We start from the raw sequence: 16,896 nt of genomic DNA on the forward strand, positions 1-16,896 counted from the left end.
GTAGGCCAAGTTCCTTGTTGACTACCTCTGTAACTCGACCAATTTGTTATAGTCCCTTGGGTGATCAACTTACAGAGGTTCAACCGTAACATAATTACTGTGTTCATATACATAAGAGAATATGATTTATGATTGAACTTATTTTGAATGTGTTTGGGTGTACCTTTTGGCTTTACCATTCTACAATCCTTCATTATAAAAAGAGACTGGAGCTGTCTTAGTCAGGGCTAGTCTGGGAAACTGGGCCAACTACCGTGATGAAAGCAACGTTGGAGAGTCAATCCCACTTTTTGTAAAGCAGCAAATTTTTACTAGCGTAGAACAAGTTCAAAGAGCCAAGTTGGTGAGGCATTGCATTTGTTTGAGACTGTGACCTCTTCTCCCACTCTGGCTCTTAGCACAAATTTTGGCACATGATAGACACTTAGCAAACATTATTGGAATTGAAATGGGAAGAAAACTAAAAATTATGAAGATTCCAAACCTTAGCTTTACTGAAACATCATTTCAGTATTAAATGAAGAGAATTATGCCAGATACAATCACAGGCAACCTCTGTGGATCCAAAGGAAGTTCATAGGAGCAATAATCTATTAGGTTTGCCCATCATACGGTCTTACGGTCTTCTCTATGCCTTTTCTGTTTTGGCTGTGAGGCTCTCAGCACTTCAACATTTGACACAGTCAGCTATGGAAACTAATGAAGGACTGAAACATTTCAGGGGACGTGCATATTTTTATAGATGCATATTAAGTAAAATGTATTTTCATCAATTAATTAACTTCTACCTCAGCTAACCAGGAAAATCAGGTTTTGTCCTTTGGCGCTCTGTGTGACATTCAACAACATATGCTGTTTCTCATGTTAAGACCTTAACAGCTGTGCCAACAAGACTAGTTTGAAAAAAAAAGGAAGGGCTTAATGGTGTCTCTGTGCGGCCTGTCAACATCTCAGCCCATCAATAGATTACTTCAGCCTTTTGTAACAGTTTTTCACCTCAGATCTAAGGGTTAAATGGTCAGTATAGTACTGTAGATACTGCAGCTTGCTAATAGGAATAAGAATTGAAATTATGAATTTAAGCTGTCAGTACTAAGGACAGCAATATTAATGACAAACTTAAGTGTGCTCCTTTTTCACAGAGTAAAAAGCACTGGCACTACTGTCAGGAACTGAAACCCTCTCTCTGATGTAAGTGGTGTAGACATGTTCCTTTTACCTTATACACGTACGGAGATGACTTTTCAGTAGGATTTATCATGGAGCTCCATGTGGCTTTTAACTCATTTCCGTTTAGCAGGCATTTATTAAGTATTGAATTAGGTGCTAAGGTTTTAAAGATGAATGAGACTTAATTCTCATTCTCGAGGCTTGCAGTTTAATGAGGAAGATATGAACAGATTGTTACATTATACTAATATTATATTATATGATATTATATTAGATAGTTCTCTGAGAAAGTTAATTAGCCCAGCCTCAGGAAGCCAGGAAAGGGAAAGCTTCATAAACAGATTAACTAATAAACTGTGTCTTTCATAATAGGTAAGAATGTTCTAGGAAGAAGAAACAATGTGAACACTGGAAACATGTGTTTAGTTAGTAGGGGCCAGAGAACAGACCTAGGTAGACAGTGAGTTTGCAGGATCCTATATGCCCTGACAAGGTACTTGGTCTTTGCTCTGAACACACTGAGCAGTCACTGAAGACTCTGAAGCACTGAAGTGACATGGCTGGATCACATAGATCACTCTAGAGCTTCAGTAAAGGAGTTTTAGTGAGGCAGGATCAGTAGCAGGAAAGTAAGGACAAGACCGAGGGAAGGCATTAGGTATAAAAGTTGGGTTTGTGCATAGTAATATAAAGTTAATATAAGTAGGTTAAATATTGTTAGCAATCAAACATTCCACATTGTGAAGAGTCACATACTCTACTCTTTATGAATTACTTATGGAGACATTAGGAATATAGTATAACATAATGTTAAGAAATACTTGAAAATTTTAGTTTTTGGTAGTTCAAAAGGATTTTGTGGTTTCTCAGTAACATACACATCAGTTATTTTACTGACAAAATTTGGTGTAGACAACCCCCAAAATAAAAGTTTTTGGATATCAATAATAGCTAACATTTATTGTACCTGAAGATCTATTCTAGTACCTGAATACGTTGGTTCATTGCAGATAATATTCTGAAATAAATAGTCTTATTATTCCTATTTTATACATAGGAGAAAGGTTAAAGAAACTTACCTCGAATCACATAGGATTTATCCTCAAGGTGTCTTGTTGCTGAGCTTGTCCCTTAACTACTTAGCTGTACTACTGCCTTCTCAAATTATAGGCTGCAGAGACATTTGCTCCTTAGGAGGAGTGAAAACATGAAAATGTATTAAGTTATCAAAAGTCCACACACAAGTAACACTTCTAGGAATTTAAAGTTGTAAAAATGGCAGTAATTGGCTCAGCGTCCATAGGTCAGTGAGTAGGGCGCTGGCCACATACACCGAAGCTGGCGGGTTCAAGCCCGGGCCAGGCCTGCTTGACAACCACAATTGCAACCAAAAAATAGCTGGGTATTGTGGTGGGCACCTATAGTTCCAGCTACTTGGGAGGCTGAGGCAAGAGAATCGCTTGAGCCCAAGAGTTTAAGGTTGCTGGGAGCTGTGATGCCATGGTACTCTACCAAGGGCAACATAGTGAAACTCTGTCTCAAAAATAAAAAAAAAAGGCAGTAATAATTTAGTGTCAAGAATAAGCATATTTTAAATTCAAAGAGGGATCACATTGCTTATTAGGGACAATGGAAACCTTGACAATTCAAAAGAATTAGAAAAATAGGAGAAATATAGGATGTTCAATTATTACAGAAAAAAAGGAGTTTATGCTAGAGATTTATATTTGTAAAGGCTCAGTTCTAAAAAAATTGAAATTTTCATAAAGAGTTTATTATTACTGCCACTTCTACCACTGTATATTTATGTAATGCTTTATATTTTTTGGAGCTAAGAGAAAGAAAGTGACTTAGCTAAGATTAAACACTGTGTACGTGTCGGAAACAGGAAGAACCCAGGTCTTCTGACTCAATCCAGAATCCTTGTCATTATATCATATTCCTTAATCAGACCACAGTGTAGATTCAGTCCTGTCCCCAAATCCATAGGAATAAAGAGGGAAATGCCTAACAAAAGAATTAGTCCATCAACATTAAATCCAAGAGAAAGCTGCAGCTCGAGAGAGACGTAGTGGTAAAGAATGAACCAGTGGCGCTCTAACTGAAAAGATTGCCGTGCTTCTAGAATCCGATGAACCTTTTCCTGCCAGTGCCTGCTGATTGATGTATATGATAGAAACATTGCCAAAGAAAAGTGCTTAAATCATTGTTTTATTGATACTTTCTGTTCTTAAGAACTGTTCTTGATAATTATCTTCAGAGAGGGGAAAGCAGGAGGTATAGTTGGGAATCAGCAGCCTGTGAATAGAGAGTACTTTTTATTTTGTGCCTTTCTGTGAAGTTTAAATTTTGTTACCTGTGAATATATCACTTTTTAAAAACATGTTAATAGGAGTTTCTGTACAATGGGGTTATAGGTCACTTTTAAAAAATATGATATAGTATTCAAATTGTGTTAACAGATTTCATCTCAAAAGTTACTGAGTAGGTTGACATTGACGTTGAGTGGATTTTCCACAGACCCACATAGAAACAATATTGTTACAAATGGTTAGAAAAGTAGTATCATATAGAACTATTATTCCCTTATTTTGTAGGAAAGTATAATTTTCAATTGTAGATAGGGATGTAGGAAATGTTACTTCACTTTCAGTAGTTGTAGAAAATTCCTATACTCACATACATACCTAACATACGCACACGTATACATTTGCTCCTGGGTAGGATACAGCTTTCCTGAGTGAAAGAGGTGCTCTGGTGGGGAGTGGTGCAGATGGGAGTCAGATTAGAATTCTTAGATCAATTGCTCTAGCAGGACTGTGCTAGGAGTAGGACTCTGAGGACCATCACTCACTAAAGCAGAAAGAAACTAATAGTCGTTGTTTATATAATTGGTTTATTTGTAAGTCACACATTTGAATTAAGGAACTCTCTGCAGGATCAATTGGTGTTCATTTTTACTCTAAAGCAATTGTATTCCACTAACACAGTGGTTCTCAACCTTCCTAATGTGGCGACCCTTTTAATACAGTTCCTCATGTTGTGGTGACCCCAACCATAAAATTGTTTTCATTGCTACTTAATAACTGTGATTTTGTTACTGTTATGAATCGTAATGTAAATATGTGATGTGCAGGAGACCCTCAAAGGGGTTGCAACCCACAGGTTGAGAACCGCTGCTCTAACAGTTTATTTGATGATGTACTTGCTATACAATGAAATTTGCAATTTTATAAGCTCCCAGAGCCATGTGTGGTATATAATTTATGCAGTCTTTATACTACCCTTGGAAAAGATGGAAAATGTATGTTTGAGTTAGGAATATACCAATTTTCTGGAAAATTATAAAAGTCCTTAGAGAATTTTTTTCACTGTGGCATTATTGAGAAGGATTTTTCATAAAAAGATATTCTGGATACAGTGAAAATATTAAGCTAGTGTTTGTGGCCTGTGAGTGAAAGAAGGAATATCAGATGTCAGAGTAGGATAAATCTCATCCTTGGCAGGAACAAAGTTTGCTCTTTGTCTTATTATGTCTGGACAGTTACCAAGGCCTATGGTGAACTTAGCCTCAAAATCCCAGGGAGTGTGGAAGCATTTACCTGGACTCCAGGGTACAGGTTTGAGTGGTCTGATCTCTTTGTTGCTTTTTTGTTTGTTTGTTTTTATTTTTAAAATGGATGAGACACTTTATATTTGGAAGGATTTTAAAAGTGGCTAAATGTGATGGGAGGGAAAAGGATTTTTATAATTTTTAGTAGTATGTCTTCTTTTATAGTTCTCTTAAAAACAAATCAACATCTAGATCATATTATGTATGAGGGACATTTGATAACCAAAAAACAGCCCCACCCCAAAAGATTCTGGGCAGTCAAAAAAGCTGGCTGTATATTCCATTTACTGTACTTTCATGGTTTTAAGACATAATTTCTTTCACAGGTTAAAATATTTCTAAAATAGGGGAATGTCTTGTAATCATTACTGGCCTAGATCAAAGTCAGATTACTTCAGAAAAGATTTAATTTGACTGTGCCAGTTACTTGTACTACTACCAACCTGAAACCATTTAAATTAAATTCTCTGCCAAAAAATGTTTTTGTTTTGTTTTGTTTGCTTTTTTTTTTTGAGACAGAGTCTCACTATGTTGCCCTTGGTAGAGTGCTATGGCGTCACAGCTCACAGCAACTTCAAACTCTTGGGCCTAAGCGATCCTCTTGCCTCAGCCTCCCAAGTAGCTGAAACTACAGGCGCCCGCCACAAGGCCTATGTATTTTTTTTTGTTATAGTTGTCATTGTGGTTTAACTGGCCCAGGCTGGATTCGAACCAGCCACGCTTAGTGTTTGTGGTAGGCACTGTAACCACTGTGCTATTGGAGCCAAGCCTGTTTTATTTTGCTTTTGACCATAGTACCATACTGGTACTATGAATTTAGATTGCAAGGCTGGATGAGTGATATCTGTTACATAAAATTCCCTCTACTTGGTACATTGGTAGAGCCGTTCAAGTTTCCTTGCTGTTTCTTTCTGAGTGGTGGTAATTTCTGAGGTAAATTTCCGTTTACCCTGTATTGCATTTATAGCAATGCAATACTTTTGTTGTTCCAGCCTTATGTGGGAGGCCTCCTATTTTGGATTTTTTTTTTCTTTTGGATCATAAAAATATAATACAAGTCATAGTAGATTGTGGCTTAGATTTGATCAAAGACTCATCACGTGCCTGGGCCCTGACTTACCATCCTTCTTCAGAACTTGTTTACTCTTCTTATAGATACACTTCTTATAAACTCAGTGTTGTGCATTTCTTTGCTAATTCTTCTGTGATCTTTAAGCATTAATTTGCATATGAATCAATTAAGTACTTAGTTAAAACTTCACATTTCTGGGCTTTATCCCTAGAGAGTCTATTTCCTTGGACTTGAGTAAGGCCCAGGAATCTACAGTTTTTAAATAAATGCCCTTAAGCTATTCTTATGTAAATAATTGAAGTATCACACTTAGAAATTAAGTGCATATCCTGTATCTCTGTGAATGCTAATGACTTTAGCTGCCACCTGTATGTATGCCACCTGAGGATGGGGAAGTGCCAAACTCATCTGTACAGTTGACATGTCTGTATAGGCAGAATACCCTCTGATCTAGGCTACCTGGGTTCAAATCCCATCTCAGCCACTTAATAGCTGCATGGCCTTGGGCAAGTTACTCAACTTCTCAGCTGCTTCTTGTAAAAAGAAATTAATCCCTCATAGCATTGCATTGACAATTCAATGTATCCATACCTGTAAGCTTCTTTGACCATTGCCTGGCATATAGGATGCTCAATATATGAGTGTTAACTGTTTTTGTGTTGTGGTTATCCTACAAGCACCTCAAACATGTCTGAAATGAATCTTTTATTATACTACCTCCATCCTCCCAGATATGTTTTCTGCCTTGGCTACACCTGTATTTTATTTCTCCTTGTCACTAATTTCCTCATCCAACTTGTAAATTCTGTGAATTCAACATCCTAATTACTTCTACTTTTTCCCTTCCTTTCTATTGCTTTTGTTCATAAAGACCTTTCACATAAATCTCTAGAATAGCCTCCTGCCTGGACTTCTAGCCTTTGGTTGTTTTCTCCATTTTAATCTCACAAAAATTTTTATCAAAGGCAATGTGATCATGCTACTTCTCTGCTCATATTGCCTACAGGATAAAATTTAAACATCTGTACCTGGCATGCGAGACTCCTTAATCTCGTGTCATCTGCCTTTTCTGCAATATTGTGACACATATACAACCTTCCAGCTTTCTTTCTTTTTTTAGAGACAGAGTCTCACTTTGTTGCCCTCAGTAGAGTGCTGTGACGTCACAGCTCACAGCAACCTCCAGCTCTTGCCTCTTGCCTCTTAGGTGATTCTCTTGCCTCAGCATCCTGAGTAGCTGGGACTGTAGGCACCTGCCACAATGCCACAATGCCCGGCTATTTTTTTGTTGCAGTTTGGGCGGGGCTGGGTTTGAGCCCACCACCCTCAGTATATGGGGCTGACGCCCTACTCACTGAGCCACAGGCGCTGGCTGCCCAATCTTCCAACTTTCTTAAATTACTTGTAGAAGATCACCTTAAACACTGGCTTCTTTCTTGTTTTCGTAATTTTGTGTAGATAAGAGATATAGTATGGTAGTTAAAATTGTGAACTTTATATCCAGCCTGCCAAATCCTGACTTTGCTGCTTAACTGGGCGTAGACCTTGAATCAGACAATTTTTCTGTGCCACAGTTTCCTCATCTGTAAAGTGGGGATGATTTGTGCCATGTCGCATTGATATGTGGGTTTTACAAGTTAATTCACATACAAAACAGACAATAAATACTGAGTTATCTTTTTTATTATTACAATGCTATTTTGTCTATATACTTGATTTTTTTCTCTACCCTTTCTCTTACTTTCTATTACCTATGAAATCTTATTCTTCCTTCTTGTCTGGGTTTCAGAGCTAACTTCTCTAAGAAGTCATTGCCTGACTTCCCAGGCTCTGGGTTAGGTGCCCCTCCTCTGGGTTCTCGTTGCACTCCATGTAGCATAATTAAGGTATGAATGTTTTAAGGACTACCTGGAACTGTTCCTTTCATCACTGAATGTTTAATGAATGAAACTTGATTGCTTTGTTATTTCTTATTTGCTTAATTGGGAAACCAATTAGAAAGAGGTCTTGTGCTAGAAAAAAGTAACCAGACAGCTCAAAAACAGGCTGCAAGGGAAGAGATAGCAAGAGTTGAAAAGACAGACAACTTAAAATCTAGGGTCTGGACTTTTCCAGTGAAGGGGTAAACAATACAAGAATCAATGTAGGTCTCTTAAATTATCATTGTGCACAATTAACATGATATTATGATAATCTTAAGTCATACCAAAGATTAAATTGTGTTGACTATATTCTGCCTAAAAAGGAGGTAAGTAGGTTAGACTTCTTTTTTTGAGACAGAGTCTCACTTTATTGCTCCCTATAGAGTACAATGATGTCATCGCTCACAGCAACCTCAGACTCTTGGGCTCAAGCAATTCTCTTGCCTCAGCCTCCAGAGTAGCTGGGACTACAGGCACCCACCACAATGCCCAGCTATTTTTAGAGACAGGGTCTTACTCTAGCTAAGGCTGAACTGTGAGCTCAGTTGATCCACCCTCCTCAGCCTCCCAGAGTAACTGGTATTACAGGCGTGAGCCACTGCTCCCGGCCTTGGTTAGGCATTTTAGAAATACTTCTTTTAAAACTAGTTGAAATAGGCTCAGCACCTATGGCTCAAGTGGCTAAGACGCCAGCCACATACACCTAAGGTGGTGGGTTTGAATCCAGCCTGGGCCCACCAAACAACAATGATGGCTGCAACCAAAAAAAATAGCCAGGCGTTGTGGCAGGCACCTGTGGTCCTAGCTACTTGGGAGGCGGAGGCAGGAGACTCACTTGAGCCCCTGAGTTGGATGTTGCTGTGAGCTGTGTTGCCACAGCACTCTATATACTTTCTCGCAGGGTATTATGGGTTGCAATAAAATGCTAAGGAAGATGGCAAAGGAAGAAACCAGTGTCCGTTTACTTATTGGTCACTGGGGAGGCCTGAGGTTTTGATAGGTTACCTGTCTTTTTGTAGTTGGGGTCTTTGCTGGAGTTAGTACTGTGTGAACTTCTGATTGGTTATTGTTATCAGGCTGTTTACCTGATTTATGGCCTGTGTCTGTTGTGGAGCTTCTTGTGGTCCCTGCCCCTCCCCCTTTCCTTTGCCTTTTCTTTTCCTCAGTTTTTTTGTTCTTCCCTCTTATAACTATTAACTATTATTACTAATCTAAAAAGAAGAAGAAAAGAAAAAGTAATAATAATGAAATCACACCTGCCCCTTCATTTATGATGGCTGAAAAATGATTATTTTTTATATTTAACAAAGTATTTTTTAATGTTAATTATGAATTATGTTAAATAGGTCAATTTGAAGGTAAAAAGATCAGTTTATTAACACCAGCCCCATATGCTGGAGGTGGCAAGTTTAAACCCAGCCCTGGCCAAAAACTGCAAAAAAAAAAAAAAAAGTAAGACTTGCTGCTATTGTTAAGACATTGTATGTGATTGTCATTGAAAATGTAATCGTTAAACTGATTTCTGAATTTCAGGAATTCAGTGGTTACTATACAGTCATTGCATATTTTTTAAAGTTGACTAGTGTGCTTTAGGATATAAATTGGGTTCTGATACTTATTCTTAGTCTACAGATTTTTTCATACACTTTGTTATCTGAATCCTGCTATTAAACTTTATATTTGATTAATGAATAACCAAATTATTCCCTTTAATTAAGATAGTATTCTCTTAACTACAGTTGAGGAACAAACTTTACAGTATGGAGTAGCTTTGAGAACTGTAGCTGGGATGGAAAGATATAAACTCTTTTTTTTTTAAAGCATAAGTGTCCTTCCATGTTTACTTCTAAAACTGGTTTGTCTTTAAAGTATGTCTGAAGCTATTCCAGTATATTGTTTCAAGCAATATGGCAAATTAGATGTTTAGAGAAACTTCTCCTGGTAAAAAACAAAGAAAAAAATTCTGGATTAAAATCCTTTAAAAATCTTTTTTAAAGTATGACTGAGTTGGCAGCAAAATAAGGGGAAGATATGAGGCTGTAAATAATGAGAAAGCCCAATAAAACCAATTCCGTAGGGATAAATGAGTCCTAAAATCCTTTTTATCGTTGTGGGTATCTTCTGATCTGTCATGGCCCAAAACCTAGGCTTTACAGAGGTAGTCCTGCTTGCATGGGACAGAAGAAGAAATCTGAGCGTTGGGCACTGTTAGTAGTAAGTTTGGACACTACAACATAAAGCTGGGATCCCCAAAGGATAAATCATCTCTTATGTATAATTAGGAAAAATGCTTGCTCTTTTGAATAACACTGCCTGTCTCATCCTTGGCTTTGGCTGGAATCTAATAAATCTGAGCTTAAAATCAGAAGTCTAAATATGTAAATAAATCAGCCATTGTGAATATGAGTCAGCATAAGTCCCGGAACTGCAAAAACTGTGATTTCTAAAATTACCAGATACAAAATAAAAAATAAGTATGTCTAAGATATTTAAAGAAATTTAAAAGGGAATTGACAGTACAATGATAGAGCAAGAGACTGTGGAAATTGATTAGTCTTTTAGTTGATTAATTTTTTTAAAACTCATAAAAAATGGAAAATATATTTAAAATTAGTGGATGGGTTAAAAAATCTGTTTAGACACAGACTGGGTGTGATGGCTCAGACCTATAATCCTAGGGCTTTAGGAGACTGAGGTGGGAGGATTGTCTGAGCTTAAGAGTTCAAGACCAGCCTGAGCAAAAGTGAGATTCTATCTTTACAAAAAATAGAAAAATTAGCCAGATGTGTAGCACATACCTGTAGTCCCAGTTGTTCACAAGGCTAAGGCAGTAGGCTTGCTTGAGCCTAGGAGTTTGAGGTTGCAGTGAACTATGATGAAGCCACTACATTCTAGCTAGGGTAACAGATTATGTCTTCAAAAAAAAAAAAAAAACTATTTGGACATAGCTGAAAGAAGAATTAGTGAACTGGAAGGTAGGATTTATGAAATTATCTAGAGTATAACACAGCACATTAAAAAAAAAGACAGGAGGTAGAGCTGGGCACAGTGACTCATGCCTGTAATCCCAGCACTCTGGGAGGCCGAGGTGGGTGGGATTGCCTGAGCTCATAGGTTTGAGATCAGCCTGAGCCAGAGCAAGACCTCAACTCTAAAAATAGCCAGGCGTTGTGGCGGGCGCCTGTAGTCCGAGCTACTTGGAAGGCTGAAGCAAGAAAATCACTTAAGCCCAAGAGTTTGAGGTTGCTATGAGCTATGATGCCACCGTACTCTACTAAGGGTGACATAGTGAGACTCTGTCTCAAAAAAAAAAGAGAGAGAGAGATGAGATGGGTGTGGCAACTCACACCTATAATCCTAGCACTTTGGGAAGCCAGGCAGGTAGATTGCCTGAGCTCAGGAATTCAAGACCAGCCTGAGCAAGTACAAGAACCCATCTCTAAAAAATAGCCGGGCATTGTGGCAGGCACCTGTAGTTCCAGTTACTTGGGAGGCTGAGGCAAAAGGATTACTTAAGCCCAAGAGTTTGAGGTTGCTGTGAGCTATGACGCCATGGCACTCTACCCAGGGTGACAAAGTGAGACTCTGTCTCAAAAAAAAAAAAAAAGAGAGAGAGAGAGATGAATATGAAAGATTAAGAGACCTGGAAGTTATTCAACATATGTCCTGTTGGCATAAAGAACCAGAGAAGAGAGTAAGAAGAGGGAAGCAATATTCAAAAATGTAATAGCTAAGAATTTTCTAACATAGATGGGTCTCTAGATTTAGGAAACCCAATATATTCTTAGTAGGATTAATAAAATACCTACATTTAAACACATTGTAGTAAAACCACAACAATACAAATATAGAGAAATGAGCTTTTTGTCAGAGAGAAGAGGCAGATTACCTATAAAGAATGATAGACTGAAAGCTAACTTTGGACAGCAACAGCGGAAGCTAGAAGATAAAATATTTTCATGATGCTGAGGGAAAACAAATGTCAACCCACAACTACATATTTAGCAAAAGTATCTTTCAAGAGAGTGAAAAAGAAACATGTTAAGGCACATAAAAACTAAGGAAAAAAAAACTCCAGACACTCACCAAAAGAGCCTCTGAAATATATACTTTATGAAGAAGGGACATAATCTCAGAAAGAAAATCTAGGAAGAAAGTGGTGATTATTAAAGTTGGGTTTCCTGGGAAGCAGATTCTAAGACAGATCGGTGTGCACATTTCTTCTTGGGATCAACCCATATGCAAGGGAAGGAAGGAAGCAGTAGCTGGCAGAGGGAGAAGTTAAGCTGCAATGAAGACTCAACAAAGGTTTTACTTATCCCGCAGGCAGCTGTGGGACTGGGGTGATTCTTTGGTGTTGTCTTCAGTTGGGACAGTAGGGTGACCTAATTGGATGCGGGCTGCCCCCGGAAAGATGTGTGACCTTGGATAAAGCAATATTCTTTAGGCAAATGGACTAACTACTAAATACTCAAGAATATTTTAGTCCCAATGAGGACTGACAGTCAAAGACAGCCCTCAAGCAGCTTTCTCAGCTGCTGTGGGAAAATTCCACAATTCTAAAAGGGAATACGGGTAGTGGATCATAATGTCCATCACAGCAAGCAAAGAAAATTCGTAGGCAAACCTAAAAACAAACTCTGACTTTATAAATTAAGAACAATATTATCTAATCTGTGTTGTTAAAATCAAGATAGAACAAAAAATCCCAGACAACCATAGCATCATGAGTCTAGCATCCAATTAGGTCACCCTACTGTCCCAACTGAAGACAACACCAAAGAATGCTGGAGTGAAAGCATTCTGAGATCTGGGTTTTGTGCCATGGAATGCTATATAGTGAAAATGAATGCCATACAACTTCACGTACACCATAAATCTTAAGATACTTTGAATAAAAAAGTATTCCATTTATAGAAAGTTTAAAAAACATCAGTATTAAAAACTACATTGTTAAGAATACATACAAATATGATAAGGCTTAGAAGGCATTAGAATGAGTAGCACAAAAATTCAAGACAATAGTTATAAAAGACACAGAGAGCTTCCACAGTATGAGAGTGAAACCCTATTTCTTAAGCTAGGTATAGCTACATAGAATTTTTTTTTTGGTTATTAATATAATTTCTTAAAAATACATATGTATTTCATATATGGCAAGTCATTAAAAAAATTAATTCTTTTAAGTTATTAAGGAAAAAAATCTGCTAATCTTTGTAACCAGATGTATGCTAAAGTCATCTCCTAAATTGGTATTAAGCTGTCTTATCAGTATCCAGTCAAGTTCACTGAAATTTAATCAAAAATGAACAATCATTGAATATATGATTGCGTCATTTCTAATCAATATGTACATTTTGCCAATCAATCAGAGGATGGGCTGAATTTTATTACTCCAGTTGAGATACAGTGAATGATGAAATAATTTTAAAAATGATTCTAAATTAGTGGAGGAAGGGGGATAGAAAGTACTGAGCAGGGATACAGGATTAGTGTTTTATAAAGAATGGTGAGCAGGTGCAGAGCAGGTCACATTTAAGCAGAGACCTGAAATGAAAGAATAGGCCATGGGCTCAGCACCCGTAGCCAGTGGCTAGGGCCACATACACCGGGGCTGGCGGGTTTGAACCAGGCCCAGGCCTGCTAAGCGACAATGACAACTACAACAACAACAAAAGTAGCCTAGTGCTGTTGTGGGCATGTGTAGTCCCAGGTACTTGGGAGACTGAGGCAAGAGAATCACTTAACCCCAAGAGTTTGAGGTTGCTGTGAGCTGTGACATGAAGGCACTGTACCAAGGGCGACATAGTGAGATTCTGTCTCAGAAAAAAAAGAAAGAAAGAAAGAATAGGCTATGCAAATAATCTGAAGAGAAAGCATTTCAGGCAGTGGGAACCAGAGGTAAAAATTCCCAAGGCAGGATCATGTTTGAGGTATTAAGGGAACAGAAGGGAAAACAGTATGGGTCTGGAGAGGACTGAAGGAGAGGGAGATTGAAGGAGATTCAGAGAGTTGAAAAGTGGGAGACCCAGTTAATACATGGCTTGTTAATCATTGTAAGGACTTTGATCTTTTTTTCTGAGATAGGAAGCCATTGGGACACTTTGAACAGAAGAATGACATGGGATGACACAATATTAAAAGACTCATTCTGATTGCTATGTGAAGGATTGTGGAGGAACTAGGAGAGAAGCTTTTACAACAATCCAGCATAGAGATGGTGGCCTATGCCAACTGGTCATATATTAGATACATTTTGAAGATAGAGCTAGCTTATTTCTTGATGAATTCAACATGCATTGTGAAAGGGAGAAATCAGGACAAATACTTTGATTTTACAAATAATGATAAAGTAGTGATCTTTCTAATAATCTTTGTATCATCTTTGATTATTTTTAATATAGATTCTTACAATAATTACTGATCCAAGAACATGGACTTTTGAGACCCTTGATACACACTGGTTCAATTGCTTTCCAGAAATGTGCTATCAGTTTATATTCCTACCAGCAGTATATGCATGCTTTCTTGCCAACATCAAGTATTATCATTTAAAAGAACTTACAAAAAATGGTATTTCCTTGTTTCCTTTCAAAATAAGTATGGCAGCCTTTTATTGAGCACATATTACAGAAAGTGGGTATAGTCGTTCCCCCCTTGTCTGTGGGAGATATGTTCCAAGATCTTCAGATGCCTGAATCTGCAGATAGCCCTGAATCCTATATATACTATGAACGCAGGATGGAAGATTCATTCTTACTTTAGATCACTGCAACTTCAATGTATGATTTTTTTCTTTTTTATTAAGTCAAGATCTTTCACCTTTTCACTTACAAGAAGTACTTTACAGTTTCTGTTTGGCATATCTGAATTGCCAGCATCACTACTCTTGTGCTTGGGGGCCATTATGAAGTAAAATCAGGGTTACTTGACAACAGGCCCTACAACATAAAGTACAGCCAGTCTGATAACCAAGATGGCCTCTAGGTGACTTCCACATGTGTGGCGTCTACATCATGGATACTAGACAAAAGATTCACAACCCAGGCAAGACGGAGCTGGAGAGTGCACCACTTCATCAGACTACTCAAAATGCCGTGCAATTCTGAACTTACAAGTTTTTGACCTTTAATTTAATATTTTCAGACCATAGTTGACCACAGATAACTGAAACCATGGAAAGTGAAACTGTGGATATGGGAGGATAACTGTACTGGGTAGACATAAATTGTGTTAAGTACCTTATATAAATTATCAAATTTTATCTAATTATAGTGCCTCCATAAGATATTATTATCTCAATTACCTAGAGAAAAAAATTGAGACCCAGAGAGGTAAAAAGTTTTTCTGCAAGTCAGAAAGATAGTAAGTGGCAGATACAGAATTTGAATTGAGAATACAGTCTTTACGTTAAATTGGGATATAGCTGCTTTTCATTAATTATTATTAATATTTACTATTTATTGGCCACATTTGTGAATTGATAGTTTATAATCATTTACCATTTTTCTATTATGGTGTTTGTACTTTTCTTCTCATTTATAAAATCTGGTTGTATATTAATAATATTAACCCTTTTTCCTTCATTGCAAATACTTCTGCTTGTTTTTTGTCTTTCTTTTGTTTATAATTTTTATATGTTGATGGAGCTTTTGTGTCTTTTATTCCCACTTCCGTTTTTTTTTTTTTTTTACTCAATAAGCTGATTTACTGAACACAAATCCACACTTTATATTATCCGGGACCCAATACAGTCTCCTAAGATTTGTAGTTCAAAAACAAGGGCTATCGAGATAGCCAAATTCTGTGATACCAGTGCTTTCTAGCTACTCTATCATATTGTGTTATTCCTCCCCTAATACGGCACCAAATAAATCAAGTCAGTAAATCAGTAAATTGATAGGTACTTTCTATGTCGTATATATGTGACCCTTGACAAATGCTATTTAAAGTAAAATAGCCCCATTAAAATGATTAAATCCTAAAAAGAAAACTGCCATTTTAATTCTAAGAATTCCTACTGCTGAAATTTTAATTATGACATAAATGTAAAAATATTAGATTTTTTTCTCACCCAAACTATAGAATCTATCTTTACATCTCTTGTGGGAACAATTCCACTAGACATGATGAAATTGGAAAATATTCTATTTTCTCCTGCTTTTAAACATAAAAACATTTTAGATGATTAAAATGCTTGTGCATTAAGTAGAGATGTGTTTTATTCAAGGGTTAGATTCAGAAATTTCACATATTCAAAATTGCCCTTGAAAATTCCAATATGTGTACGTATACTAATATCCAACAGTCAACATTAGAGAATTGGATTATATTGTTGGCTTATGTTTAAACACTCTGTTGTCTTTTAGAATATGTACTTTCTCTTTAAACCCTAGAGTCACATTGTTTGTGGAGAGATGCTCAGACTGTGATCCATACGTGAGACTTAAGAGCAACTGAGAAACCAGCAAATTTACATCACCCACATCATACTTACCCCAAGGTATATGGTTATTGAAAATCAATATAACTGGTCATACTACTTATGTAATAGTCATTTTTCTTTATTTTATTGCTGAACTTATTATAGTTGAAATTGTGATAATCAAGTACATAAAGATATAACTCCATGGTATATGATTATATTATTATGTTAAAGTTTTACCTGAATTTTTGTATGTTTTGTCCTTCAAATAGGAAAGAATGATGCTATGTAATACCCTTATTCTCTACAGATAATGAATTCTGAATTAGTGAATAGTGTGGTAGGAAGCTATCTTAAGCCTCCAGAAAAAGTGCTTGTTCCATCCTTCACCCAGAATGAGTCATCTCAGACTTGCCAACCCAAAGACTTAGAAATCACCTCTGCTAAAGGGTTTCATAGCCCAAATAGACAAGGTAAGGCTGCTATAAAGTCTTACAAAAAATTAGAAAAATGGTACAAACTATGTTATAAAACCTTTTCATTTTTAGGTAGAAAATAATATGATTGTATATTTAATCTTAATAAAACTCCTAATTTTGATTCTGTTGCTCAGAGTTTCTATGAATTTAGACAAGTTACTTAATAGTTTTATTTTGCCTTCTTCAGCTATAAAATGAAGCCTAATAAAATTAGC

The 16,896-nt window shown here is 36.9% G+C and overlaps 1 protein-coding gene across 2 annotated transcripts in view; it reads left to right on the top strand.

Moving 5' to 3' along the window:
- CEP57L1 (centrosomal protein 57 like 1) overlaps positions 1 to 16,896 on the top strand; it is a 51,362-nt gene that overhangs the window by 19,758 nt on the left and 14,708 nt on the right. For both annotated transcript variants that reach the window (XM_012805385.2, XM_023513197.1), the window contains exons 2-3: positions 16,174 to 16,280; positions 16,513 to 16,675. In XM_012805385.2, coding sequence (XP_012660839.1) covers positions 16,516 to 16,675 — 160 coding nt within the window. In that variant the 5' untranslated portion in view covers positions 16,174 to 16,280; positions 16,513 to 16,515. The remainder of the gene's footprint in view (positions 1 to 16,173; positions 16,281 to 16,512; positions 16,676 to 16,896) is intronic.

Source organism: Otolemur garnettii, unplaced genomic scaffold (genome assembly GCF_000181295.1).
Source record: "Otolemur garnettii isolate 467f Iridium unplaced genomic scaffold, OtoGar3 scaffold00002, whole genome shotgun sequence".
Lineage (NCBI taxonomy): Eukaryota > Metazoa > Chordata > Mammalia > Primates > Galagidae > Otolemur > Otolemur garnettii.